The sequence below is a fragment of the Podarcis filfolensis genome (genome assembly GCF_964270895.1).
Source record: "Podarcis filfolensis genome assembly, chromosome: 2".
Classification (NCBI taxonomy): Eukaryota; Metazoa; Chordata; class Lepidosauria; order Squamata; family Lacertidae; genus Podarcis; species Podarcis filfolensis.
This window is the reverse complement of record NC_139605.1, coordinates 81,767,867-81,793,590: the sequence shown is the minus strand read 5'-3', so window position 1 is coordinate 81,793,590 and position 25,724 is coordinate 81,767,867. Positions and strand designations below refer to the sequence as shown.

Here is a 25,724-nt window from a genome sequence, read left to right as displayed (position 1 = left end):
CAGTGTGTGTTTACTCTTTTCCCACTCTGTGATTTCTCTGCTCTGCCTGTCATTGCCTCTTCCTAGAACTAGTTGATGACTATGGGGCATGTGTGATTGGGCCTCTGGAAACCTGGATGAAATATGGCAAATGTGCACAACAGGAGAAGGGAAAGTTTAACATTTTCCCAGCATAGATGGGAATTAGTAGCAGAATCAAAGGTCTCTCTCTCTCTCTCCAACATGCCCTGCCTGTTCAAATCTGGAGCTTGCTGCCCCAAGCCATCCCAGACCCTGCAGATGTGAAGTCTGCACACACAAGACATTACACTTCAGGCTTTTATAAAATTCCTCCCAGTATAAGGGGCATGCACTTTCAGTTTATTAAGACATCCAGAAATCTCTGTCAACTGGTATCACAAACTGGAGTTCATTGGCTTCATGCATAACTGCAGGCTTCAAAAGCTGTCTCTGCTGTGGAATAAGAAAGGACTAATGGGAGCAGGCTGGGCCGGCTTGCAAAAGGATCCTCCTGTTCCCTGGTTTCTAAAAAAGTGGGAGCCATCAATACATATGCTACAAGGAGCAGGCACCAGCTTGGGACAGTTTGAGATGAGATCAAGGGATAAGTGGGCAGCTTTACACCCTGTGAGGCATCTGGCTGGTTGGTGGAAACAGAATGCCAGACTAGATGGACCTTTGCCTCTGATCCAGCAGCTGCTTAGGCTTTTGCTGCCCTCTGGTGACTTCCATGGGTATTGCCTTGGACACCCAACAAACGCAAGGGCTGTCAGTGCCATGAGGTTCCTGGTAGTGGCCGAGACAGGCACAAACACTGAAAGAGGCATCTTTCCCCCAAATCAGGGACGAGGAGTTTGCCTCTGGTAGCTCAGATACCACATACAAGGATGAGGGTAGGAGTTGGAGCTCAAGCACCAGCCCTGACATTAAAGAGCACAATAACTATGAGAATACAGGGCAAATGATGCCAGCAAAAAGGAGGCATTTCCTGCACAATCAGTTGTAAAGATCATCATCGCCCTCCTCTTGGAAGAGGCTTCCTTGGCCACTGCTGCTTCCACTGTTTCCCTCTCCACTGGTGCTCTGCTTTCCAGCTGGAAACCTGTGGAGATAAAGAATGGCCTTGGTTTCATGCAAGAGAAAGTTGGGTTATTCTGTTTTATGAATGTGTGCACTGATCTGGTTGTACTCTACATAAACAAGGTGTTAAAATAATGTGGATGTGATACACATCCCAATGCAGATAAAAACCCGTCCCATTTAAAGTAATGCAGTATGGAGGGACTGTATCCTCACTCAGGTGCTAATTCTAATGTGCATCTGAATGCACATCTAATTTATACCTGCAATTCAGAGTCTGCAGGTACTGCCTGTGGATCTCCATAGCTGGGTCAGGGCAATGCTGTTTTTAATGGTCTTTTGTTTATTTTAGCTAGTGTGTGTGTGTTTAATTCTATTGCACTTATTTTGAATGGTACCCTTCATTTTGTATATGGAATTTAACATCTTAAACTAACTTGAGAGCCCTCACTGGGTCATATATTTAATAATAAGAATAAAAACTGTTATTTTCAGTTGCTTGGGATGACGGAATGCAACCCTCGGAAATCTTAATAGTACTGTTATTATTTAATTTATTTAATTTGTTAGTCACTTTATCTTGCCCAAGGCAACCCAAAGCAACTTACAAAAGTTAGCAGAGAGTCAAGCTAGACAGTAGAGAGTCAAGCTACATAGTAGAGTCAAGCTGAGGTTCCTGTATCTTGTTTCAAAAAAAGAACAAATTTCCCCCTATCCTAGGAAAGGGGAACCTAGGAATGTTGTTGGACTTCAGTCTCCATTAATCCCAGCTAAAATGGCCAATGACAAGGGATGATGGGAGTTCTGGTCAAACAACATCTGTGGGGCCAAGTTCCTCACCCAGGCCCTGTCTGAAGTGAAACTCTAGCTTTGGGGCAGAGGAAGCAAAAGGTTCTCCAACATTACCTGAAGTTGCCAAAGCCACGGCTTTGCTGTAACGTTTGGGCAAACATCTCATACTTGCGTATGTCATTATCACTGACAGAGCGGCGTGCAAAGCGCATTGCTTCCTCAAAGTGATCGCGTCGGATCTCTGGCACAGGGTCATAATCGTCATCCTATCACAAAAGGGGGGGAAATGTTGTCGAGTTACATCCTTACAAGCTCCAAAGCCCTGTGAGATCAATGCAATCAAGGACACTGTGGCCCCACGATGGGGGGTGGCCATAAAGTTCCCAGAATACTATGCAGAATATGTTACTGAGGGGAAGAGCAGGGCATGAGGCAATGGAAGGAATCCTGCCTGGCCCTGTTGGGATGTGAGGAAGTCTCACTACCATACCATGGCGGCACATTTATGACGCTGACGCTCCCGTTCTGCCTTGATCTCCATCTCGATGGCCTCACGGATGGCCAGTTTGCAGGCACGCTGGCATATTTCAGTGAGGTCAGCACCTGAGAAGCCATGTGTGATCTTGGCCAAGTAATTCAAATCCACATCCTGTTGGAGAAAGATAACATGGGCTTACTGGAAAGGTCCTGCCAACACAGAAAAAACATTCCTTGTTTGAAGAAACATACCTTTCGTGCAATACATCCTCCTCTGTTGGAAGACTGTGGCGGTGGAGGCCAGGATGTGGTCTCAGAATCCTATCCCCATTTCTACAATCTACTTCCCATGCTGTTTCACCTCCCCTCCCCTGTGTTCAGTCCTGGCTTTCACTGACCTTGGCGATAGGTGACTTTCGCAAGTTGGCTTGGAGAATAGCTATGCGAGACTTGTCATCGGGCAAGGGGATGTAGATGAGCTGATCCAGGCGTCCTGGACGAAGGATGGCTGGGTCAATGATGTCTGGTCTGGAGGCCAAAGAGACAGAGAATATATTCAAGGTATATTGGCTGCTTCACCCTAGATAAGGCACGCCACATCTCAGCTCAGCTCAGCAACAGCACAGAAGGGGGTATCCATTCACAGGTGTCAAGGCAGGGAAAGGGAATATTTTTCACCCAGAGATACACATTCCTTTGGAGCAAAGCAGGGTCTGCATACCAACAATCACTCTTGTTAAAGGTTTCCTCACTTAGCTTCCCTGCTGTGGGCTGAAAAAGGAATATGGATTCACTATGGTCAACAGGAATAAAGAGCCATCCCCTTAGAGAACTGTGTTTCTTGATTCCCCCAAGGCAGCGACACATGGCTCTCCTCACTCAAGCTCTTAGTTTCATCGGTAACCAAGCTTAAAGCAAAGAGCAGATTCTATAGTAGTGACGGATAAGAATTAGCAAGGAAGGAGATGTAACTTTGCATGAAGGGAAGCTGTGAGACAGAACATTCTCCTTCCAAAGGCTGCTTCTATGGAGGCATGGAGCTCTAACTTTCAGTGCCTGGCAAATGTACACACTGGTGAGCACATGGCCACATAAAGAATGTAGCATTGCTAGCGTTAGTGAAAAGGGCTGCTGATGGCCTACTGGAATGTGCCATGATCTGTAAATGAGTGGGGAAATGTTGAGATTCATAAGCTAGGACTATGTAGGCTTTGATCTACTGGGCACTGGTGGGACCCATTCTCCTCACCTAGTGAAGTTGGATGGAACAAGACAAAAGACTGTTGGGGTTTCTACAAGTCTCCATCCTCTGAATTTAAGTTTTCCATGCCTTTCTAGCATCCAGTTTATGCCAGGTACACTCTCTGGGGTGTTGAGGGTGAGGTTAAAAGGAGTGTAGGGTTAATTCATGCAGCCTGTGTGGAAAGGTGAATTGATATAAAGGGCAGGCAAAATACTAAAAATAAACCTGAGCACAAAGGCAGAAAAGTGGAAGAGATAAGGAAAATGATAAGAGGAAGCGATAAAGAAAATATGTCTGACTTGGGTGAAAACTAAAATGAAGTGTGAGTGAGTAGAGGCTATACGAAACTTCAAGCCACATGCCCTTGCCACAGCGAATCAAGAAACAACAGTTTAAGTGAATACCTCCCATGCCAACCTGAGAAGAGGGTTCCCTTTCTCAGCATGAAGCAGGGAAATGAAGCCTCCCTCTCATTCCTTAGTGAGAGACAGAGACACTACTTGGAGTGTCATCAGGTGGTGACATGGCCTGAGGAAGGCTGTGTGCCTGGAGATATAACTGCAGTCTGCATTTGGAAGCCTTGAGATCGAGATCCAGTCAAGAGGTCCCTCCTCACTGCCCTAAGGACTCACCTCTAATGACCTGGTTCTGATTTAACTCTTTTCCAAAAAAAAGGCCTCCTTGCATTCCACCCCAATGAGGGTAAAACGGAATAGAATCTGGGGGTCAAGTGGCTGAGTTTGCACTGGGATAAACAGTCTGGTGTTGATCATATGTCAACAGAGCAGCTTTCTTTGAGAGGAGACCCCAGCACAGTTCTTATGCATGACTTGGCCACCCAACTGTACCCTCCCTTCCCCACCCTCTTTACCTGTTGGTGGCACCTATGATGAAAACTGTCTTCTTGTTGGTCATGCCATCCATCTCTGTAAGGATCTGGTTGATGACACGGTCAGCTGCACCTCCACCGTCTCCTGCACCACCACCACGGGACTTGGCAATGGAGTCCAGCTCATCGAAGAAGAGGATGCAGGGAGCAGCCTGCCTGGCCTGGGGGATGCAAGGTACCAGTGTGAGATGGATGATATGGGACTGGCCAGGGTTGCATCTAGAGCTCAAAGGCTCCGCGTCTACCCTGTGTAGTGCATCTCCAGCAGTGGGTACACCAGCTGCCTGTCCCTATTTATAGAGTGAAGGTGGTGAACTGAGGGCTGCATGGTAGCCACCCACACCTAAGGGCAATGAAGAGCTGGAGGCTCTTAGCTCAGCGGTTCCCAAGTAATATGTTAGGAAGGACCTAGTTGACGCTGGGTGCTTAGTGGGCAGATCTTCAGGCTGCCAATAAGAATGCAGCAGAGAAACAGTGTTCCACAAAGACTATATAGATATCTGCTCCCTGTGGAAGACTGACAGGCAAATCTTTCTTGAACATACCACCAGGGGCCTCCCTTAACAACAACAACAAAGACTCTGGAATCAGTGCCCTAATTTCCTCTGCCATTTTTAAAAATGATAATAAAGTCTGGAGGTTTGCTACAATCTCCTTTGCTTTTGGTTTTTCATATAGGCTACTGGAAAGTAGTTGGAACCTCCAGTTCCTGCCCTCTCATTACTTATTTGCTTATTCACTCAGCCATAAAATATACCGTATATCCTGCGCTTTGTTACAGTATGGCCTCAGGCCCAGTTGCAACTAAGATACATAAAACAATCCAAAAACTACTTACAGAGCTATAGAATACTGCATTTAGAATTCAATATATATCCCCATTCATTTGACAACACTAAAAAATGGCTTGCTGCTGTTTCTCAAGGGCCTGGTAAGAGAGAAATGCCTTTATCTGAAGCTGAAAGCTATCCAGTGTCAGAGCCCGCCTGCTTTCAAATGAGTGTTCATCTGTCCCACCCTGCATCCACTTTGTACCTTGTCAAAAACGTCACGGACGTTGGCCTCACTTTCTCCAAACCACATGGTGAGCAGCTCAGGCCCCTTGATGGAGACAAAATTGGCCTGGCACTCGTTCGCAATGGCCTTGGCCAGGAGGGTCTTGCCACAGCCAGGAGGTCCATAGAAAAGCACACCTCGTGATGGCGTCATTCCAAATTTCAGGAACTTGTCGGGATACTCCACTGGGAACTGTTGAGGGTGAGAGGGCGTGGGGTGTGTGTTAGAGAACTGGGACTGTTCCCCCTTACTGACCATGTAGTCAGGACACTCTTCTGCTGTACCAGTTTTGAAGCAGCACATTAATGCTTCTCTTCCCTATCTGGGGGCCAAACCACACCATGCTGCTACTGACCTGCACCAGCTCTTGTAGCTCACGCTTGACTTCCTGCAGGCCTCCAATATCTTCCCAGCAGACCTGTGGAACCTCCACTACAGTCTCGCGAAGTGCTGACGGGTTGCTCTGTCCAAGGGCCCACTACAAAGCAGAAGAGAGCATGAAGCATTGAAGTTCTGCGCCTCCCTGGACAGAGGCAGCAGGTTCCTTCCTTGCTTCCCATAGAATCCCCCAAGAGCAACCCAGGAACACCAGGGCACTTTGGGCCAAGCAGGCAGGCAGACAACTGAGCAAGTATGTGGGCGACCAAAGTCAGTGAGGAGGAGGAGGGAACCAGAGGTGCACGAAGGCAGGAAGGCACAGTGGAAAAGAGAAGGTCTAAGTCACTCTGCACTGTGGAAGACCGGAGAAAAAAGCCTGCATTTTGAAGTGCCGTCTTCCTTTTCTGGCTTCCCAGCACACCAGCAGTGATGGAGGGAAGAGGGGGAGAGGACAAAGTGGAGAAAGAAGCTTTGCTCTGACACTCACTCACTTTCTCACACACAAACATACACAAAACCTGCTGCAGCTGAAGAAAGCACAAGAAAGAAGCCCACATTTTCAACGCTGGCTTTTTCCTCCTGTCTCAAGCAGCAGCAGCAACAGTGGGATCAACAGGGAGACTGGGGGTGTAAAGGGAGGGGGGTTAGCAAGGGGGAAGTGGGTTTGGTAGGGCCACTGGGGTTGGCGAACAAAGTGAACAGGGGTAACAGCTATATTATATATTTAGCTTAAGAGCTCTTGCTACTGGATTGCCAAGAGCTGGCCCACCTGGAAGTCATCCATAGTGACAGCCATGGAATTGAGGATGTCAGCATCAATCGTGTCGTCCTCCAGGTCAATGACACTCATCTTCTTGCGGATGGCCTGGAGCGCTGCCTCAGAACACAGAGCTGCCAGGTCAGCACCCACGTGCCCGTGCGTTTCGTTGGCCACCTGAAATCACAAACTGTGTGTTGGAGGGGACTTTCCATGGGGTGTCATTCCCTAGGACAGTTCCTTAAGGGTTCCTGAAGCAGCTTCTAAGGAAAGTGAGCCTCTCCTAATGATGCAAAGAGCCTTTCCTCGTAGCTAGAGGTGTAATCAGCTGTCCCAGACAATAAACTGCTGGCAAACCTGCTCTTTTAGCACTGAACAAACACCAATCTGCAGAAAACACGTTTGCCGTCTGCTCCATTTCAGCGCTAAACTGCAGGCTTCCTCAAGGGGAACGCAGTGGGGCAAAAGGAAATGTGGATGAGTCCTCAGTTGACCTCAGGCAAATGTAGAGCACCCTGCATTCTATGGAGAGTACTTTCTGGAACTGCCATTCTACTTCATAGCCAGGCTCTGAGCAAGAATAAGCATGCCCTGACAAGCACACACAGGCAATCCCCAAAGCATGCTGCTGTCTCCTTAGGTTTCCTGCATACCCTGTTATCCACTAGTACCTATGTACCTCAGAACCTGAGAGCTACTATCATTCATGTGCATCACATCTTTGCACCTAGGGCCATGGCTCTTAACCCCCATCCTCCCACCCAATCTGGGTCACATATGAGGTGCGTCACTTGATGTTGAACCTCTTGGTCAGTGTGGGAAGTGGCATCCTTGAAAGGCATGGCTTGAGGAGTGTGAGATGGAGTGTTCCACCTATTGGTGTGTGACCTGTGACAGCTCATTAAGACATGTAGCAGAAATCAAGAGATAAGTGTTCCTGCCTAATGCAGCCCTTACCAAGCTCTAAAGAGCCCATGCATCTCCAAGTGTCCCTTGGATCCACCCTGCCTCCCCATGGGCCTCCACTGCCTGCTCCTCACCCTCTCCAGGTCCACATCGTCAGCCAGTTTCATGTTCTTGGTGTGTATCTGCAGGATTTCCAGCCTTCCCACAGAATCTGGGATCCCAATGTCAATTTCTCGGTCAAAGCGCCCTGCAGAGGGTAAAGGAGCACTGAGCCCAGAACTACCAAAAACGACACTCCTTCATCCTCATAACTATCATATCTTGCAGATGAGGGAACAATGAATGGGAAGTGGGTCTAAGTAGTTAGGATGTGTCCCTGGAGATGGGTTGGCGCCTGGGAAGGTTAAGGCCCCCATGGATTAAACAAGAGAGCTAGAAACTTGTCTCTTGTTACAGCCAGCATCTTTAGGAGCAACTTGTGACAATGGGACTCTGGCATTTTCCTCAATGGATTTAAGGCTCACAACCAAGGGAGGAGGAGGAGGAGAGTTCCTAGGGCAGATGGATGAGAATGCAGGACAGTCTCCTACCAAAACGGCGCAGTGCAGGATCGATGCTGTTGGGCCGATTCGTAGCCGCCATGACTATCACATGTGAGCGCTGCTTCAGGCCATCCATGAGTGTGAGCAGCTGGGACACAATGCGGCGTTCCACTTCTCCATGTGTCTGAAACGGGAGCCCAAAGTTGAAAGAAACGCTGGAACAACAACTGGCTCTCGTACCTTAGCTTAGGAGTCAAACTAATCCATCCTAGGCATAAAATTCTGGACATGGCTACCCCTAGTGGTGGTAGATGTGCACAAGAGCAAACTTGGGAGATACAGTGGAACCTTGACTTACATACGCCTCATCTCGTGGAAGTTCCAAGTTCTTTCTGCGGCAAACCCGGAAGTAAACACCAGGTTTGCCGTGATTCGCGCATGTGCGGAAGCGGCTTCTGCCATCTGTGCATGTGCAGAAGTGCGCTACCACCGAATGCGCATGCGCACAAGAAGCCTCTTCTAGCATACTGTTTCGCCCAGCGGATGGACCTACGGAACGGATTGTGTCCGTAAGTAGAGGTTCCACTGTACAGCAATGTATGGCTGCCTTCAAATGATCAGGATTTTGTGGAAAGGTTCAAGACCTCACAGGAATTTCAAGTTTGCACAGTTAGAGTGGATTAGAGCAATTTAATGCCCTAGCCCAACAAAATCCACTTTATTTTTAAAAAGGGCTTTCTGCAGTTTGGAAAGTAACATGCATTGAAAAGTATGGGATGAATGATTAAAGGGAAGACATGTAAACACCCCATAAGCAAACATCTGGAGGAGGAGCCCAAGGTGAGCACCATAACAGGGCAAAAGATTGAGGTGCATCCCTTGCAGCATCGCCTCTCTTGTACTTGGATCCATAGGACAGGATTTTGCAGCATTCTGAGAAGCAAGAGGAAGGGGGAAGGTATTTGGCAGCACCTTTTCCTCCACCAGCAGTATAATGCCAAGAAAGGATTACTGTATTCTACATTACACAAACTTACCGCCAAGCTGAAGATAACTGTGATGGGAATGGAACTGGGCTCTCTCAGCATGGCTCCTGCTAGTGTCAGGCTGGGAGAGAGTCACTGTTCCTGGTACTGTACAAAACGTAATGATTTCTGTTCCATCACAGCATTAAGCACATCCAGGACTGGGTTTATTCCATTCTGCCATCTCCTCTCTCATTTCATGCTGAACAGCTTTACAGAATGTGCCAGTGCTATCAACAGCCCCAAAGAATATCACACACCAGCATTTCCCAAGTAATACAACTGGGGAAAGAGCAGCACACCTCTGGCTAAATTCAGCCTCTCTCTCTCTCTCTCTCTCTCTCTCTCTCTCTCTCTCTCTCTCTCTCTGCACATGTGTGTGTGTGTGTTGAGGGAAAACGCACAGGCTTCGTTTAAACTAATATTTCACCTAATGGTGAGATATAGTTGCTTTTGACATTTCTGGAGGCAGTTTATTGCATTGAGGATACCTTCCCAACACATCTGAGATGGGAGCAGCCAATCATAGAAGGATCTCAGTTTGAACAGGCAGCTGTCTTTGGGCAAAGTAGGATAACTTCACTATGTGCTCCCAGTAATGCAATCTCTCACCTTCTCCCTCTTAGGGGCAATGGCATCCAGCTCATCAATAAAGATAATGGCTGGAGCATTCTTCTCTGCCTCTTCAAAGGCTTTGCGCAAGTTGCTCTCTGATTCCCCAGCCAGTTTGCTCATGATCTCTGGGCCTGTAGAAGAACAGAAGACAATACTTAGTCTTAGATTATAAAACAGCCTCTTCTATACTTCAGAGTAGCTATAGTTGGAGAATGAAATGGCATGGCATCAAAAATACCATTGCCAGTTCTGCTGTGCCGGCTTTGGTCACAGCCCAGAGTTTATACGTCTCCTGTACACTGGCTTCACTTTAATCATAACCATCATCTATTTCTGGGTGGCAAGAAGGATTAGAGTGGTTGTCCTCAATGGATGAAGAATGGATGGATAGGTTTTGCTAAGATTCCCCCACACAACTTCCCTCCCTCCATTTCACACAGTATTTCTCACCATTGATAAGGAAGAAGAAGGCTCCGGTTTCATTTGCAACAGCACGGGCAACAAGTGTTTTCCCAGTGCCAGGGGGACCATAAAGAAGAATCCCTCGTGGAGGCTAGGGAAAGAAAGGAGGGAAGGCAGAGGAGTCCTATAAGGAGAGTCTGTGCAAAATAATTAGGTCCTCCAACAGTGACAGAGGCAGAACTGGCCCACCCATGAGGCGGGGTGAAGCAGTCGCCTCAGGCAACGGAAGAGGTGAGGGTGGTACCTTGCCACACTGCTCCCACAACAAACCATGTAAAGGAGGCTTCTGCAGCAGGAGAGCGGCAGTGTGTTGCTTGCCGGTCTCCCCTGCCGCTAGGGGTGGAAACAGACCAGCAGCAAAGCCTTGTGGAATGTCCCTACCTGCCAAGAGTCTCGTCGAGAGGGTGGGGTTCCAGTGCACAGTGTTGCACCCCAGCTAAGCCCTTGCAGAGTTTGCACGTGTCCCCGCCCCCCCCCCCCCGCCCCTGGTGGTGAGGCTTCACAAGGGCTTTTCCTTGAAGGGGAGCCCTTGCAGAGCCTCATGAGCCACCCCAATGGTGCCAAAATGTCTCGGGCCATCCCTGGTAAGAGGTCAATGGGCCAGAAAAGATGCTTTGGTCAATGAAGCCAAGAGAGCCTACGATGTGGGAAACAGGAAAAGGGTTCTTGCTTATTTTAGGAGTGGAAGTATGAATGACACAGAAAATTCTGCTTAGAGAGAAAGGTGGTGGGAACAAAGCAGAAGGAATACTCATCCACGTTTTTGAATGTCTGATGTAGATTTTTTCAATTTTGTTGTTCTGTATGGGACAACGGCAATAAAGATTATTGTATCGATTATCGTATCGCAACCTATGGAAGAATGTTGCAACACAGGGATAGCTAGTATGGTGTTGTGAACTACAACTCCCACCAGTCCCAGCCAGCATGGGCAATGCTCAGGGAGTTGAAGTCTCCAGTTCCTAGAGGGCACAACATCGGCTTCCCCTGTTGTCATACGTTTCATGAACAACAGTGAAGAATGGTCCTCTGGAAGCTATTATGCCCTGGCCTTCCCACTTCTCCTGCCGTACCTTCACACCAATAGCTTTGAAGAGCGCTGGGTGTCTCAGGGGCAGCTCCACCATCTCCTTGATCTGAGCCAGCTGTTTACGGCAGCCCCCAATGTCATCGTAGCCGACATCATTGAGGCTTTCCTCTTCATCCTGACAGAGTGGAGGAGTGAGCAGGAAAGTATCTCAACAACAGAGCAACCTGTCCCACAAAGCTTATATGACATAGTTAACATGCTGAGTAAACTGAGGAGGCAGGATTCGTGCCTTAACTCTTCTGTGGGCCCTGCCACATGTTGCTGGACTACAAACTCTCGTCACCCTCAACCACTGGCCATGCAGGAGGTAGCAGTCCAGCAACATTGAGAGGTCAGAAGGCTTCCCTTACGCCTCTCTTCAATTTTGTTGAGGTGCATCTTCCACAGAATTATTTTCTAAAAAATAAAATTTTACTGAGGACCACAGTTATTTGCATGTACCAAACAAACTGGACAGTGCTAATTTTGTACAGCAGATCCCATCCTCAAAATCCTGTGCCTCTACACTATCCAGATGGCTTGAACGGCTCCTACTAATAATCGCCCAACCATAATCCAGCTGCCTGCTCTCCCATCCCTGAAGTGCATCTCTTACACACCTCTCGCTTGATGGGCTCCCCCTCGCAGTGGATGATGGTGTCAGGAGCAACGATGCAGTGGGGGCTGGGGTCAACCTCAACCACCTTGAACTCCACAGCCCTCATCCCGCCTCGCACAAGGAAAATGTCACCTGGGAAGACAAGAGGAAGCACCCTGCTAGCTCCAAAGGTTTCGAATTTGGTATGCTAACCTGAGGACCCACAATAAAGGCTGGGACGTGACAGTTCTGGGGCAAAATAGGAAAAGGCAACACCTGCAAGTAAATAAGAGAACTGGGAATATGAATCCCAGTGGGGTTGCCAAACCCAGCCCCAAACTGTGCTCAGACTGAGAAAACAATCTCCCCCTTGCTTAGAATCAGAACCAGTGCCAAGTTAGAGAGAGCCCTTGGCGTGGTGCCCTCCAGAAGCTCCTCTCCCCAGCACCTTCCTGTCAGCCCTCCCCAAAGTTTTCCAGGGGCAGAAGGGATGGGCAGTGGCACTAGTCCAGCTGGCCAGGTCTGCCTCAGCTCAGTGCTGCAAAGATAAGCTTTGGGTGAGGCAGCTGCAGCAGCCACCATCTTTATTATCTCTAATGCCTCTAGGCTCCACTCCTGAAGTGGCACATGCCAAGGGTGGGGCCCAGAAGTGTAGAGGAGGTGAGTTTGGTGCAGCAGCTAAACTCCTAGACTAGGACCTGGGAGACTGGGGTTCAAATCCCCACTCAGCCACAAAGCTAACTGGGAGATGTTGGGCCACTCACTCTCTCTCTCTCAGCCTAGCCTACCCTATAGGGTTGTTTTGAGGATAAAATGAGGAGGGAGAAAACCATGGGTGCCACCTAGAGCTGCATGGAGGAAAAGTGGGATATAAGGGTAGTAATAAATAAAACACAAATAAATCACCAAGGTAGCATTGGCTTTGGCTACTTAGCCCAGCGCTTTATCTTACAGCAATACAGTGGTACCTCGGGTTAAGAACTTAATTCGTTCCTGAGGTCTGTTCTTAACCTGAAACTGTTCTTAATCTGAAGCACCACTTTAGCTAATGGGGCCTCCTGCTGCCGCTGTGCAGCCACTGAACGATTTCTGTTCTCATCCTGAAGCAAAGTTCTTAACCTGAGGTAATATTTCTGAGTTAGTAGAGTCTGTAACCTGAAGCGTATGTAACCCGAGGTACCACTGTAATGAAATTGTGGGAGAGAGCAAGAACACAAAGACAGGCTGTGGTGGGGTCTCTGGGGCCCATGGAACCTGGCATTTACCCCACCACACTGGGTGCTAATGCTGTCTTCACTGCAGCCCCCTTCACCTCCAGGCCCTCTCTCCAGCACTGCCTCCCTCCCATTTAGCCTTGTTCCTTATGGCAGGCCTAGTGTTGCCCCTCCTCACCTTTGTGCACAGGTCGATATGCCTCGAGGAAATAGGGTTTGAGGTAAACTTCAAAGAGGTTCCCAGTCAAGCCTGCAATGGTGTCGTCAATGGGCAGGACGTGGATCCGCTTTCCGTACTTCACATCCGGACAAGCCTGCACACTAGACAAGGGAAGGCTCAGCTAGCTTCCGTAATGTAGCACACACTCTTCAGGAACAAACTGAATCTACCGGGTATGCAACATACAGGGTGTGCAACACAGCAGCCGTTCCCAAGCTCTAGCATTGTCCCCAATTTTAATAGATTCCAATTTAACAGATTCCATGCTGGACAACTTCAAATAAGTACAGTGGTACCTCGAGTTAAGTACTTAATTCATTCCAGAGGTCCATTCTTAACCTGAAACTGTTCTTAACCTGAAGCACCACTTTAGCTAACAGGGCCTCCTGCTGCTGCAGCACCACCAGAGCACGATTTCTGTTCTCATCCTGAAGCAAAGTTCTTAACCTGAAGCACTATTTCTGGGTTAGCGGAGTCTGTAACCTGAAGCGTATGTAACCTGAAGCATATGTAACCCGAGGTACCACTGTATACATATAGATGAATGTGCACATGCAAATTACCAATAACAAGGGCTGTTTCCCTCCAAAAGCTTAAAATAGCCCCACTATGAGCCTTTGCTGACTGTGTGGCACAGTTTGCCCTCTGGTGCTCCCTGTAGCAGCACACATCTGCGCCTCTCCAGAGATACCCTAGCACACTCACAGCACAACTCCCTTTCCTATGCTTTCTTCCTGCCACTAGTTCCATTCGGACAGGTCTTACCTGACTACGTCTCCGAGGCGCACACGGAGGTTGTTGCGGGTGACGCGGTTCATGCGGATCTTCTCGTTCTGGCAGGAGTCATCCGTAAGGACGATGCAGACTGTCTCCCGGCGCTTCTTCCCCTTCAGCAGCACTGTGTCTCCCCGGAACAAGTGCAGCTCTTCCATCTTGGCCTGCGATGAACCAAGAACAGGACTGAGGCAAGGTCATTTTCCACTAGATGACATGCAGCTGTGTGTGTTTTCATGATGTAGTTCTTGCGGGGTCAAATGTGGCACATCTGTTTGTGCAGGTGGGATGCCTGTGGTGTATTTGCAATGTGTGTTTTGTAAGGCAGTGTGAGAACGGAAATTGTATACTTTTGCATATCCCTTGTGTGTGTTATTGCCTGTCTTTCTGGAGAAAATCAAATCTATGGGGTGTTTTTTTAGTAGTTATTTATTTATTTATTTATACATACATACATACATACCCTGCCCATCTGGCTGGGTTTCCCCAGCCACTCTGGGCAGCTCCCAACAGATTAAAAAATAGAATAAAACATCAAACAGAATAAAACATCATTTAAGTACCTCTGTTGCATATTGGCAAATCTAAGATATGTTTGAATTCAAATCATGTGCCCACATCAGCCTTGGCAAAATTCTGCACACATGGGTTGCTTATGTATATTTCTCAACCGTCTCTGTGTGCTCTTTATGTTAATATTCAAATCACATCATGTTTGTGACACAAAATGTATGCGTGCAGTTCTCAGCTATAGATTAGGAAAGGCAGACGAGCAATCATTTTTGAGTCTAATGGACATAAGCAATATTTCTTTAAGTTATAGGTTAAAATCAGTTAACCGAACCAAACAATTAACAGTTATAACAACAAAGAAATACACACACATGACCCAACCCCAAGCTACCGCTGGTTATTTGGCATTTTATATCTTACCCTTCTTCCCAAAGAGTTAGACAAACACAGAGTGGCTTGACATATTTAGATGTTTCCCCATAAATTTAGTTTGTGAGCTAGAAAGAAAGGGGAGGGATGGCCCAACATAGACTGAGTGCACTCACTGCCTTCCAAGAGCCATGGGACACGGGGGAATGGAGGTGAATGTGGCAGGGGCTGGGGGACTGACCTGCTTGAGCCCCTAACAGCTAAGATTATATTCAAGAAAGGATTATGATCAAGGGATGTGCACCATGAGGCATGCACCCCTTGATCCCAACCTCCTCCCCTTCATTCCACTTCCCTTCCCCACCACTATCTTCCTCCCCATGCTGTACTGCACTATGTTCTTGGCGTTCAGTGAGATGCAGCCATTATATTCACTGGGTCCAGGATTTGAGAAAATAAGACTGCCCAGACTAGCTAAGGAGCAGAGGGCAATGGTCACGAATGAAGCAGCAGTGACGACGGCTAAATTGACTGTGGAACGTGGGGCAAAGGACACTATGGGCAGGAAAGGTGAGCAGTAGTTTTGTAGTTACCTGAGACAGGCTCACAATGCTGTTGTCTTCATTGGCCGCTTCATCTACAATGAGGCGGTTGGGACGATGTTTCTGGCGCAGGATGGCTGTGGAGTAATCCTCTCCCTTGGGGCTACAGGACAGAACATCAAAGAGGTCTCTCAGGTGTGTGGATGCTCACATAGAGATAAGTTTCAGAGAAGAGAGGAGGACTACAATGCGTAGGGGTTTCATCATAGATATTGCAGGAAGATCCAGTAATGTCACTTTACACCAGCCTTTGGTGCAATCCATGTTTTGGGATGCAGCTCCCATCAGTCCCTGTTGGGTTGATAGGAGTCGTAGTCCAAAACATGTGCAGGGCACCAGGTTCAGGAATGCAGCTCCACATCCACTGAGAATCATGGCCATTTGCAGGTTTCCATTTCCACCAGAAACCCAGGCTGTGTGCTACTAGTTTTTCTAGCAACAGGGTTGCAGTTCTCCCTCTCTCCTGATAAGTCATCAATCAGGGTGACCAAGGTTGTTTTCACCCTGAAAACCAGGTTTTTCGTCAGACTCAAATGGATCTAGAAGTTGTTGGGACTTTGACTGCCATCAACCCCAAGCAGTATGGCCAATAATCAGGGATGGTGGGAGATGCAGTTGCACAACAGCTGGAGACGTTCCCCATCCCTCGTTTAAAATGAAATGAGAACTGGTGGAAGAAGGTGTGCTCTTTCAAGTCACGAGTCACAGCAAACTTTAAAGGCCTGGTCTTGGATTCCAGATGGGATTATTAAAATAAATACAAAAAACAACAAAACAATATTATTTTAAGAGCATTTATTGTGGATATTTTTTCTATCTCACAATAATAAATATATAGTTGTTCCTGAAGAATAACGATTGGCAATTATTTTACATCAATAAATAAAGGTACCCTGAAATTGTTGAGGAAGAAAACTGAGCTTCCCTCCCTAAATGACATCCTTGTTGCTGATATTGTAGGCATGACACAAGACGAAACACTTATTTATTGCACCGGAAGCTGTATTTGGTTAGGTGGCCTGAAGGCTGGAGAAATTAGCTATCTAGAGGAAAGGCATCTGAATCCTTTTCAACAAATGAATACTGTAATATTTTTTTTGCACATTTTTGTTGGATGTTTCTTTTGTTTTTAGGAGGGGTAACTTTCTTCATTCACACTGCAATTCCTGCAAGTTGCCTAATCAGAAATATGCCCCATCAACTTCAGTGGCACTTACTCCCAGGTAAGCATGTACAGGACAACAGCCTTCATCAACTTGTACCATTGTCCTCTAGTAGACACAACACTTCTGTGGCAAATTTGGGGTAGTGGGGGTGGTACAGTAGTTACCGAGCCTGATGCAACAAAACCAACCCGAATCTTGTGTCCTCTATTTATTGCACCATGAGAATCCAGACAAAATCTTCTCAGTGATAGATCTGACAAAGTGAGCTCTCTCGCTCCCAAAAAAAGCTCATGCCACAATAAACATTGTGGCCTCTATAGGCTCGCCATACGACAAGAAAATTCCTGACTTGTCCTGGTTTTCGGGTGTAAAAATGGTGTGTGTGAGGGGGAATTTTGGCAAAATGTCTGGGAAAACTCGGTTGTATGGCAACACAACGGAAACAGCAGCGGAAACTGCTCCAAAAGCTTTAAAACACTATTTTGGGGGGAGGTTCCCCAAAAAAAGCTCAACAATTTTGGGGCCTTCCTAACGAAAGCTCAACAACAAATCTGCTGGTGTCAGGAATTGTACTTTTTGAACTATGGCAACCCTAGGCCTTTAAAGGTGCCACCAGACTCTTTGTTGCATTCTGTTGGCACAGCTGATGCTGAGCGACAGAGCAGAAACGCAAATACCTAGGCAGGGCCAGGAAGGGAGAGGGGAGGGGAGGGGGGTCATGTTTTTCCCTCCAGCCTCGCGTCGCGGTCGGATTCCACAACCTATAAATAACCTAGCAACCCTCCCCTCCCCATGCCCATGTGGTGCGATCATTGTCGGATATAAACACCAGCTGCCCCCTAGTCCGGCTTCCCAAAACAACCAACTTGGGAAATACGAGAAGAGCGAAGGGCCCGCTTCTGCCAGGCTTCGGGGACGGGGGACCCCCCCTATTCACACGACACGAGAGTAGCGAGAGACAGGCATTAGCAACACCAAAACAAACACGCCCAAGGCCTTCAGCACCTGCTCAAGCGAGGGAGCGAGCTCCGAACTTGGGGGGAAGTTTCCTCCAAGTGCGAGGCCCAAGGAGAGGCTTCTCCCGCCTGCCTCCCCCCGAGCCCTGCCCCGCTCGGGCCAGAGGTGGGAGACTCCCCCCCGCCCGGCTGCGGCGAGTTGGGAGGAGTGCCGAGCCCGAGCCACCCCTTCGCCGCTCGCTGTCCTCTCGGCGGAGGAGAAGTTGGGTCCTGCCGCGCGAGGCGAACTTACTCCCCTCCGGAGGCGGGCATGCTGGCTGCTCTGCAGGCCCTTGCTGGGGCTTCCCCCGGCCTGGCGTGCCGCTCGCGTCCTCCGCTGCAAGGCCTCGGCTGCTTCGCGTCCCCCGGCTCCCCCGCGGCCACTGCCCGAGTGCCCTGCTTCCCTCCTCGCCGGCCTCGCTCGCGACACTTGGAAAGCCGCCCAGCTCTGCCCCCCGCCCCGCTTGCCGCCTGCCTGCCTGCCTGCCCGTCTGCCTGGCCCGCCCTCTCTCCCCGCACGGCCCTGCCAGGAGTTTCCCAAGCGAAGGAGGCTGCTGCCCGCCTCCCCGCCGGGGCCTCCGCGGAGATAAACAGACAGGCGTTGTTGTTGTTGTTGTTTTGGCGAACGAGGGCAGCTGACACGCTCGTGTGGCTCCACACAACCGGAGTCGTTAGTGGAGGGGTCCCCTCCCTCGTTCACACACTCGTGTCTGCGGCTCGCTCGTTCTTGCTTAATGGATAACAGAAGCAGGGGTGCCAATTGGAATAATTATTTTTGGGGGGCAGGTAAGCCCCGCCCTGCGTCATCGACCACACGCACTCTATTTGAATGGCAATGCCTATTAACTTTGGGGGGGGCTCAAATATTATAGGGGGGGCGAAGGGACCTCAGCCCCTAGGAGTTGGCTGCTATGAACAGAAGAAAGGGTGAGAGTTGATTCCGGACACGCATCTCTCAACCGGTTGTCTGCACAGAGAGAGAGAGAGAGACCAATGAATTTTAGGGACGGTGATAAACTTGCAAGTAACGACGGATAAACCCCCAATCCTCCTGCATTTGCCGTTTTCTCTGTTCCCTCACCAGGGCTGCTTTTGACTTGACCGCTATGAATTTTTTGACAGGCGAGATGTTCGTGCATGATGCAGCACAGGAAACCAGGAAGAGAGGCCACCCTCCTTCCCATTCCCAGCAGCAGTTTAGCGTAATTCGATCATGTTGTCGTTAGAACGGAGCCTTGTTTTGCGCCCACTCTCTACGAGCCCTGCAGGTGGCGCTATGCTCTGTATAAACACGGCTGCTTGTCTTGCTCCGCCCCGAAGGCTTGCGCTTTGGTGGCCTTATGCTTCCCTTATATTTGCGAGGTGTGTGTTGCTTCGCTTTAATCTTGGACCTCTCTTTCTCTAGAATTTAGTAAGCGTGTCGGATGAAAGCCTATATCCCGTAATAACAAACTGTGAGGGATACCTATTTTGCTCTGGCTCTTAGTACGGGCGATGGCCAAGCGGGGGCAGAGGGGCAGCTGCCTTCTCCAGATCAAGTAAAACAATAGAAATACTTAACTGACAGTCGGTCCTGCCTCCCTAACAAAAATCCTGGCTACGCCCATAGCTCTTAGCAGCATATACTGTGAAAACCTAAGATACCTCCGTGTATTTTAACAGTTTGCTGTGCAAATTCGACCCATAATATATAGGTAAAAAGAAAGAAAGTTTCATCTCTTGGCTCAGTCTTGGTCAACAGAACTTCCAGCCTATGTAAAGTTTTTTAATGCTTCCGGTTTGGACTTTGAGCATCCAGGTGGAAGGAGTTCCAGACCTACCAGTCAGCCACGCGAGCTAATGTTATGGTTATGAATTATTCAGAAATAAGACCCCTTTTATGTCTTGTTTGGGAATAGGTTTCAGAAAGCAGAAATCACACAGAACCCTCCTGTCCTGTGCCATAGAATCCTCATGCTTCGTGGGATCAACTCTGATTCTGTTGGGTTACTATCTCTACCAAAAACAACAAATTCTTGTGGCACCTTGAAAACTAACAGATTTATTGTGGCATAAGTTTTCGTAGATTACAGTTCACATAATCAGGTGCACTCAGTGTTGCTCTTAGTTGCAGAGACGGTTGGTGTGGGTTGTAAACAGTGAGGTCAGAAGGAAATGAAATGTGAAAAGTAGAGATGGTGATAATTACCTTATTAACAGTTGTGTTGTTAACAGAAGCTCTGGCACTGGTAAATCAATTAGCATATATTGTGTGATAAAAATCCATTGTGTCCATTCTATCCACAAGTGATAGCACCGAACTTCTTGATGAAGCATAATTTATCTGTTTCATGTAGCATTCTCCCTTTGAAGTTCCAATACAGTGGTACCTCGGGTTACATACGCTTCAAGTTACATACGCTTCAGGTTACAGACTCTGCTAACCCAGAAATAGTACCTCAGGTTAAGAACTTTGCTTCAGGATGAGAACAGAAATCATGCTCCGGCAGTGCGGCGGCAGCAGGAGGCCCCATTAGCTAAAGTGGCGCTTCAGGTTAAGAACAGTTTCAGGTTACAAACAGACCTCCGGAACGAATTAAGTACTTAACCCGAGGTACCACTGTATAGCCACCTTAAGGTCAGTTATGGAGTGTCCCGGGAGACTGAAATGTGCTCTTGCTGATTTTCCCAATATTGCCAGTTCTGATGCCAGGATTTCTGTTCATTCATTCTGCTTAGTTTCCAGTGATGTTTTTAATAGTAGCCTTTTTTTGTGGTTCAGTAATGATCTTTTCTCTCCCACCTACCCTTCCTTCCTTTTCTCCTGTGGGGCCAGCCAAAGGTTTGCTGACATTATGTTATCATCTTGTGGTTTGATAACTGATTCCTTCTGCTTACGCTCTGCCATATGCCCAGGATGCCTGCACTGGGGAGGAGGCAGGGGAATGCATCTGGGCACTTGGCACTGAGCACAGCCAGATGGAATCCCACAAAAGAAGCTGCGCTGAGGAGGCAGCCAAGCCAGCAAGGGCTGCTGAAGATCCTTGTAGCTCCCAGAAACAAGCTGCAGAAGCCCAGGATGAAAATCGGCACAGGTGAACTGGGAACTCACTGCCTTGGAACGGTGTGACTTCAGGAAGTAATATGCCATCTGAAATGTTTATAAGATGTGCCAGTTCTGGGGAAATGACTTTGCTTCCTGTTATGGTCTATTGCAGTACTATTCACTGGCAAACGGGGGATAATACCATCTATCTTGCCGGCATCAGCACAGATTTCAGGATTGCAAGTGCTCATACAAAGTGGCACTTGCTATTGAAATCTTCTGTGAGTACTGTTCTAACATGGGGCTGCTGCTTGTACTAAGTGTTTTGCCTGTGCACGTTACAAACATGAGTTGTTTTATAATTATACAGTGTTGTAAAATACATGTACCATGGCTGCAAGAGAGCTATGATTGGCCAGGACGTTGGTCTCTTATAATGTGTGAAGCAGAGCACATGGTAGCTGCTGAAACTAGGAAGTGCTGTGGTACCAGGCAGTGTTGCAGAAAGCACAGTATATAGCATGCCCCTTTTGACAGTGCCACTACATAAGATGCTGTATACTTGTTTGTCAGCTGACATCAACAGCCTAGATTGGTTTTCTTTCCACCCCGTACTCAAGGCCAGATTAAGGTGGTTGAGGACCTCTGGTGCAGTTCCCAAAATTGGAACCACCTTCCTCTCAAAAGGATCAAATAAGATACCACTAAATAAAGTAATATTTTATGGCACAAGAAAGGTTTTGAGCATGTGTAGTTTTATAACTCTTTTGTTTGCAAAAAAAAATATTTTGCCAGCTTTGATAAATAATAAAATAATAAATAAATACACTCTGAGCATGTGCAGTTTCACATTATAAACTTGCTTAATTCATCCTTGCTTTTGCTCAGTTTCTACCTTGTGCCAGTCACCAACTCTCAGCCTAAACTAGCTCACATGGCTGTTCAGAGACTATAGGAGGCAGTATACAATAGCTGCCAAAGGGGATTAAGTGCTTGCATCATAGGCATAAAAGCGTGGTTCCTTTAACCAGAATAAAGCATCTTTGTACTATAAAGGACCATGTTATTCTGCATTTCCCCAGCAAATCAGCACAGCTCCAAGGCTTCCACCAATCTCTATTTGACCTGATTATTGCGTGTTTTAGATGCATAAATTCCACTTAAGTTCCACTGAGTCTACTCCCAGGTTAGTGTGCATAAGTGATTGATTCCTAAGAGGAGTTATCTTAGGCCTGTAGCCTAAGATAACAAAGTAATATTTCATTTTACAAGTGATTTCAAAAAAACCCATTTAATAGGTAAAATAGTAAGGGAAAGCATACCATCATCATTTTTCCTAACTGAGCAGTGAAAAAAATAAAAACTGCTCTCCCTTTCCAATGTTCTGCACCAGTGACAAAACTACTAAGATAACCAACAGCCTTTTAAAATGTTATAGAATAATCCTATATTAACTTAGCTGGAAGTAAGCCACGTTTATTGTATAGTAGTATTTGCAGAAATTAACTTCTAGGAAGAACTTGATAGCGGATCAACTCATCTTAGGAAAGATGCATCCTAGTTGCTAGGAAATATTATTATTATTATTATTATTTAAATTTCTGTGCTGCCCTTCTGAGGATCACAGGGCATTTTACGAAAATATACCACAGAAACAAACAATAGCCCTCCCCAATTTAAAGGGCCATAGGTTTGTTTAATTAGCCATCGGCTTGGGAGAAGAGGAATGTTTTTGACTGGTACCTAAGGATATGTAATGAAGGTGCCAGGCGAGCCTCCCTTGGGGAGAACATTCCACAAACAGGAAGCCACCACAAAAAAGGCCTGTTTTCGTGTTACTGCCCTCTGGACTTCTTGCAAAAGAGGCACACAAAGAACAGCCTCTGTTGAGGATTCAGGTCAGTTCATATGGGGAGAAGCAGTTCTTGAGGTTTAGCAGTCCTGAGCCTATAACCTTAGGCTATAGTTACTTTGGCGCTAGAACTGGCAAGCTGTAGTTTGAGCTTAGCCCCCGCCCCCGCCCCCCCGATAGGATTTCAGCACCATACCATGGTAGTTTGCAGTATTAGCTTGGAAGGCAAGTGCAAGCCAGTTTTCTGCTTCAGCTGTAATGACAAACTGAGGTTTGAACTGAAAAAGTAGTAACTAATTGAAATGGAGCAGTCAAAGAGAGGAGGCAGTACATGAGCACAAGACTTTCTCACAATCTGAAATCAGTGTTTCTGAGGGATAAATTCCAATTTCTGGTAACTGAAGTTGTGAAGAAGTTGAGGACTACTTGAATCTAATCCATTCTAACTATTATTATTTTTTAAAAAATCATATTGTAACAGAAGAAATTAACTTGGGAAATGCTCACACCACTTTTCAAGACCATAGCAGTAGGATGTGGCCATTAGGGGGCGCTACCACACAAAGAGAAGCTGGAACAATCTCCTTGGCTGTTTTCCAAGGGTTATTAGCCTCTGCCCCAATGAGCCTCCTTAAGGACTCCTTCCCATATTGGTACATTTGGATCTCAATATAAGCCATTGTTACTAACCTACTATGAATGTGTTGATGGCACCTACTTTGCTGCTCTCTGCTAGCATATGGAAGAAAGAAGCCATGCTCCCTGACTTAATATTAGCATTCAAACTGGGAAACATGGTTTGTTTGAACCATAACTAGTAAGCCAATAACAAGCCTTTGCTACAGATTATTTGGACCAGGGTTTGTAATCCCTGTGCCTCTTGCTAGTAGGAAAGGAGACCCCGATGAGTACAATATCATATTAACATGTTCCATGTTTTCAAAAGGACCCAAATTGGCTAAAAGGAATCATAAGGGGTCCTCCTGTGGATCAGAAATTGCTTAAGTAGCAGCAAGCAGAGAGCAGGAATAAATGGATAGTTCTCCGAAGGGAGAGATGTCAATAGTGAAGTCCCCCAAGGATTAGTTTGGGACCTGTGCTTTTTAACTTGTTCCTAAAAGATGTAGAGCTAGAGGTGAGCATTGCGCTGAAGAGATGCAGGGTTATGATTGAACTACCAGAAGGGAAGGTGCTGTGATTCTTCCCTGTACCGTCAAGAGGTCTGAATAGATGGGGTGATTTTATTATGGAATAGAAAAGATAGTTGGCATGCTCAGAAACTGAAACGAAGAGCTTTCTTCTACCAACCCCTATTTGTTATTTTTAAATCAACCATCATCTTTGTGCTCCCCACGCCATGCTACCTCACAAAATTAATCTCCTTTAACTCTTAGGATAAGTAGGCAACGATGGAAATGAGCCTGAGGGAAATGTATTTCTTTGTTAACCATAGATTTGGAAAAAAGGAAAACTTATTGCATACGTACAACAAAAACAGAAAGAACCTCACGCAGTGGAAACTCTTTTAGCAGCTCAAGAGTGCAGGTGAAGGAAGGTGATGCTAACCCTTGACTTCCTAACCAACAATACTTCCGCCACCTCTGCGCTCCTGAAGTTCTAAATTTACTGTTACACCACCAGCTTGTTTTCACTGGATAGTAACTATGACCATTAGGAGAAATGTAATGTAGTGCTTAGGAGATTTCTGCTTGCTTGATGGAACAATCTCCCCTCTCCACATGATGTTATTGGGGTCCCCTGAACTCCACCAGCCAATTTGGGAGGGGTGGGGTAGAGAAGCCCTATTGTGCTGGCTGAAGTCCTTGGATAGGTTTCTGCTAAGGAGACTGGTTAGTTGAATCTGGCCTACTGTCTTCATGTGATCAAATAATATCAGTGGTGTCCTTTTATGTAATGGTTACAGCATATGCAGCTTCAGGGGTAATTGCAGAAGTGGCTTTGGAATAGAATATAATGTTGTTGGCTGGGTGGGTATCCTGCAATTCTCCCCGTGCCTGATTTTATTTGGTTGGAAGAGGGCTTGATTATGACCACTTCTGGTGTTTAACATGTTTTAAGTTACTTATAAGGCATTGTGTGAAGGCATAGATTTGTATGCCTCTAGTACACTGATGAAATCCAGAGCTAAGCATTTGGTCTGGGGCTTATTGGGTTGACTTACAAAGATGCCAGCCTGCATGACATTAGCTTCTGCCCAGATGATTCCTGATTAGAACAAGCAATGGGCCACTGATTGCTGCACACAGATATCTTGTACATATACGAGTATGCAGAAGCTTTTAAAGTGCATTTAAAAAAGGAAGACTACTCAAACATCTGCAGTGGTAGTTCCAAATAAGAAACTGTCCTTGGCAGACTGTTGCCTTTTATCAGGGCTGCTCTTCAAGGGTAAAATGAGACAAATTGCTTTCAAAAATGGGTATTTGCCTAGGGACACTTTGAACAAAGCTATTTTTATTCTGAAGGTAGGCTAATATTCTAGTTGTTCTTTGCTCCCCTGTGTGGGGCTTTTAACCTCAATAGTTTTGAAATGGTAGCAGTAGCCATATGATGAAAAAAATAAAATAAAATCAGATCTGCAGTCTCTGATAAACTAGATATTTTCAGAAGCTGGATATATGGTATCCCCTTTAATCTTTCCATACCTCTGACTAGGAAAGATGGATAGCTACCCCTCTGCTTTTCTTTCTTTACAGATAGAAAGGTGGGGAATCTTTCCTTTCAGAAATATGTGAAGTACTGTCCTTCATCTCAAGGGGCTGAAGATCTTTAACCTTGCAGTTGTTTCATACCACAAGCCCCTTCTCACCTCTTTTATGCACCCCAAATACTGAACATGTGGTGAAACATGGAGCAAGGCATTGTATGTTGAATGCAATGTCTGAGCAGTTTCACATGGGAGGAGGTGGTCATTCAGATGACAAGGTTATAAGCTATTAAGGATTTTATAGAAAATAACCCGCACTATTGAATTGTACTAGGAAATTAAATGGGAGCCAGCACAGATGAAAAAGAACTGGTGCAATGTGTTCTGAAAATCAAGGACTGTCAGAAACCACTCTGTCAGCTGCATTTTACACCTGG

At 46.8% G+C, this 25,724-nt stretch overlaps 1 protein-coding gene across 3 annotated transcripts; it reads right to left on the bottom strand.

Moving 5' to 3' along the window:
• Positions 1 to 317: 317 nt before the first annotated feature.
• On the bottom strand, positions 318 to 18,966 carry LOC310755195 (transitional endoplasmic reticulum ATPase-like). Of its 3 annotated transcripts, none has more exons than XM_083597594.1 (18): positions 18,824 to 18,966; positions 15,573 to 15,684; positions 14,089 to 14,261; positions 13,282 to 13,424; positions 11,912 to 12,042; positions 11,296 to 11,427; positions 10,211 to 10,313; positions 9,758 to 9,891; positions 8,169 to 8,304; positions 7,713 to 7,825; positions 6,685 to 6,849; positions 5,893 to 6,015; positions 5,517 to 5,729; positions 4,464 to 4,642; positions 2,748 to 2,877; positions 2,363 to 2,521; positions 1,987 to 2,138; positions 318 to 1,102 (listed from the first exon to the last, which is right to left on the bottom strand). In XM_083597594.1, exons 3-18 carry the CDS (start codon positions 14,253 to 14,255, stop codon positions 997 to 999), a joined length of 2,286 nt encoding a protein of 761 aa, XP_083453720.1. In that variant the 5' UTR covers positions 14,256 to 14,261; positions 15,573 to 15,684; positions 18,824 to 18,966; the 3' UTR covers positions 318 to 996. The 3 variants fall into 3 exon arrangements, with proteins under 3 accessions (XP_083453720.1, XP_083453719.1, XP_083453721.1); XM_083597593.1 differs by lacking the exon at positions 18,824 to 18,966 and adding an exon at positions 17,996 to 18,331; XM_083597595.1 differs by lacking the exon at positions 18,824 to 18,966 and adding an exon at positions 17,753 to 18,175.
• Positions 18,967 to 25,724: the final 6,758 nt, after the last annotated feature.